Source organism: Bactrocera latifrons, unplaced genomic scaffold (genome assembly GCF_001853355.1).
Source record: "Bactrocera latifrons isolate USDA-ARS-PBARC rearing strain unplaced genomic scaffold, ASM185335v1 scaffold_857, whole genome shotgun sequence".
NCBI classification, from domain to species: Eukaryota; Metazoa; Arthropoda; class Insecta; order Diptera; family Tephritidae; genus Bactrocera; species Bactrocera latifrons.
In genome coordinates this window covers 8215-11608 of record NW_017537553.1, presented here as the reverse complement: position 1 = coordinate 11608, position 3394 = coordinate 8215, and the positions used below count along the sequence as shown (strand labels likewise).

General features: G+C 41.9%; 1 protein-coding gene across 1 annotated transcript in view; it reads left to right on the top strand.

Annotated features, from left to right (window-relative positions):
• The window catches only part of LOC108977222, a gene marked incomplete at its 3' end in the record, with an annotated part of 27167 nt that extends 24217 nt beyond the window's left edge, over window positions 1-2950 (top strand). Inside the window, exons 2-4 of the mRNA XM_018946817.1 lie at window positions 2458-2562; window positions 2626-2769; window positions 2839-2950. Coding sequence (XP_018802362.1) covers window positions 2458-2562; window positions 2626-2769; window positions 2839-2950 — 361 coding nt within the window. The remainder of the gene's footprint in view (window positions 1-2457; window positions 2563-2625; window positions 2770-2838) is intronic.
• Window positions 2951-3394: the final 444 nt, after the last annotated feature.

The window sequence follows — 3394 nt, the reverse complement described above, 5'->3', positions numbered from 1 at the left end:
GATGACAGGAGATATTTCGTCTTGCCCTCGTTCACTGCCAGACCCATTTGTGTTGCTTCCTTGTCCAGTCTGGAGAAAGCAGAACTAACGGCGCGGGTGCTGAGTTTGGTGATATCAATATCATCGGTATACGCCAGCAGCTGTACACTCTAATAAAATATGTTACCTGCTCGATTTAGTTCTGCAGCACGAATTATATTCTCCAGAAGCAGGTTGAAGAAGTCGCACGATAGGGAGTCTTGTCTGAAACCTCGGCTCGGAGGGGTCCTTCCCGATTCTGACGGAGCTTTTGGTGTTGCTCAACGTCAGCTTACACAGCCGAATTAGTTTTTCGGGGATACCAAATTCAGACATCACGGCATAAAGGCAGCTCCTTTTCGTGGTGTCGAAAGCAGCTTTGAAAGCGACGAAGAGGTGGYGGGTGTCCATTCTCCTTTCACGGGTCTTTTCCAAGATTTGGTGCATGGTGAATATCTGGTCGGTTGTTGATTTTCCAGGTCTGGAGCCACATTGATAAGKTCCAATCAGTTTGTTGACGGTGGGCTTTAATCTTTCACACAATACGCTCGATTGAACATTATATGCAATTTTGAGGAGGCTTATCCCACGGTAGATGGCGCAGATTGTGGGGTCTCCTTTTTTGTGGATTGGGCATAGCACACTTAAATTCCAATCGTTGGGCATGCTTTCGTCCGAACTTTTATCAGTTCTTCGCCGCCGTGTTTGAATAGCTCGGCCGGCAATGCATCGGCCCCCGCCGATTTGTTTTTCTTTAGGCGGGTAATTGCTATTCGAACTTCTTCCTGGTCTGGCAATGGAACGTCTGCTTTATCGTCATCGATTGGGAAATCGGGTTCGCCTTCTCCTGGCGTTGTGTGYGCACTGCCATTCAGCAGACTGGAGAAGTATTCCCTCCATAATTTAAGTATGCTCTGGGCATTGGTGACTAGATCACCCTTGGGGTTCTACAAGAGTATGCCCCGGTCTTGAAACCTTCTGTAAGGCGCCGCATGTTTTCGTAGAATTTTCGAGCATTACCCTGTCGGCCAGCTGATCAAGCTCTTCGTACACACGCACTTCGRCCTCTTTCTTTTTCTTGCCAGGTAGGCAGCGTGTTGACTCTCCGCTGCGACACGAGTTGTTGACGAGTGCTCTCAGAGAGCAGGAGTGCAAGCCGAGTAGAAAATGGTTCGGCTGTCTGTTGTGATTGCAGCTTCTCGACGTCGAACCTTCCTTGTGTTTGATGGCGAACGTTTTTGCTGCACAGAGGCGGGTGTGAATCTTGGCTGCAACAAGATAGTGGTCCGAGTCGATGTTAGCACCTCGGAGCGCACGCACATCTAGAACACTGGAGACGTGTCTTCCGTCTATCGCAACACGGTCGATCTGGTTGGTGGTCTTCTGATTCAGGAGACCATATTTCGGGCCCCGGCCAAGTCGATCAGCCTCAACYSRTTTGGGGATGTTTCKTCGTGGRGGCKKAATTTRCCGACCRTAGTGCCAAAGATACCTTTTTYGCCCACYCTGGCGTTAAAGTCGCCAAGCACGATTTCGACATCGTGGCGGGGGCAGCTTTCATAAGTGCGTTCCAAGCACTCATAAAAGGYATCTTTGGTCACATCGTCCTTCTCTTCCGTCGGGGCGTGGGCGCAAATCAGCGATATGTTGAAGAACCTCGCTTTGATGCGGCTTATGGCTAGACGTGCATTCACTGGAGTGAATGATATTACTCGGCGACAGAGTCTCTCGCCACCACGAACCCCACATCAAACTTACACTCCTTTATATGGCCTCTGTAGTAAATGCCACAACGACCTATTCGTGTCTGTCCTTGTCCCGTCCATCGCATTTCTTGGTCGGCGGTGATGTCAGCCTTTACTTTCACGAGGACATCAACCAGATGGGCAGCGGCACCTTCCCAATTAAGGGACCGGACATTCCATGCTATTTGCTATTTCAATTTCGCTAATATAACTCACATATTGGTCCATATTTGAGGTACATAGTCGGCCTATTAATTATATGGAGATGAAGTGAATTATTAATTCGATTCAACTCATTTTTGGCACACGGGCGTAATATTGATAAATAAAGATTTTTTCTGAGTTTTTATGATATATAGGTACTAGTATATTTCGATAGTTTTTAGTTATAAGCTGGCAGACTTCAGAGGCAGTATTCGTGAAAGGCTTAGCGTAAATACTTTAATTGTTATGCAAACCCTTAATTAACTAACCTTGACAACGAAAGTAAGAAGTATTTGTATTTTTTTGACTACAAAAAAAGTTAACTTTACATTTTGGTTGGTAATATTGGATCGTGGGTTATTCTAAAAAATTATGAAATGTCCTGCAGTAGTTTCACGTAACATAACTAATTTAATATCAGTTAAATGCTCCGATAACTACTAAATCATAAGTTAATTAATTTTAATAAAATTTAATTGTATTATTTAAGGAAAAGACATTATTGCGAACCCATCACTACCTTCGCTCAATAAACGACCGGAAAAAGTTAGTTAATTTATTGGCAAGCCTCACGTGTTTTTCTCGAATACCACCGGTTAGTTATCGATTAAATTTGGCATTTTAATTTCAAATGAAGATATATGTATATATTCCCCAGAAAGTACGAGCTAGACTAACACCAGTAATTAAGTTATGTTTCGTGGGTCCTGGAAGGAAAATAATAAAGGAAGGCGATCCACCTTCCACGGTGTATTTTATTCTAAGTGGAGAAGTGGAACTATATAAAAGAGTTTTTGATCGGGTTAGTATAACAAATAATTCTCCAATATTAAGGTCGTTTTAAAATTACATTAAGCTTTATCCTTATCAGACAAAATGCACATATGTGGACAAATTAGAATCTATTAGCGGGCCAGGAGACTGTCTTGGGGATATTGAAATGATAGAAGGTTGTGAAAGATTAAATACATATATTTCTCGCAGTAAGTATGAATAAAAAACTGTCAAATTGAAAGTCACATGAAACATTAATTCATTTTACTCCAATTAATTCATACGAGTCACAATACCAATTGTAATATGGTTAAGCTAAAACTAGTAATAGCTTCCAGCATTCCACCGAAGAAAAAACTTGAGAAACTTGAGAAAAAATTATGATTATCTATATTATACATATGTTACTCACATAGTGAGATCGGATGCTAACAACGTTCCCAATCTCCAGATAAAGTCTCAATGAAAAATAGTAAAAGTGCATTAAGTCGCAAAATAAATACGTTAATATTTATAAATGAACAAAGTTTTAAATATCACATCTCAGTCATCGACTGATACCCAAAGCGAACGGTTGTGTTTTGTGCTATTGGTGGTTTTTTTCTATTCTCTCACACCCATTTCGTAAGTGCATTCTAACATCAAGAACTTTA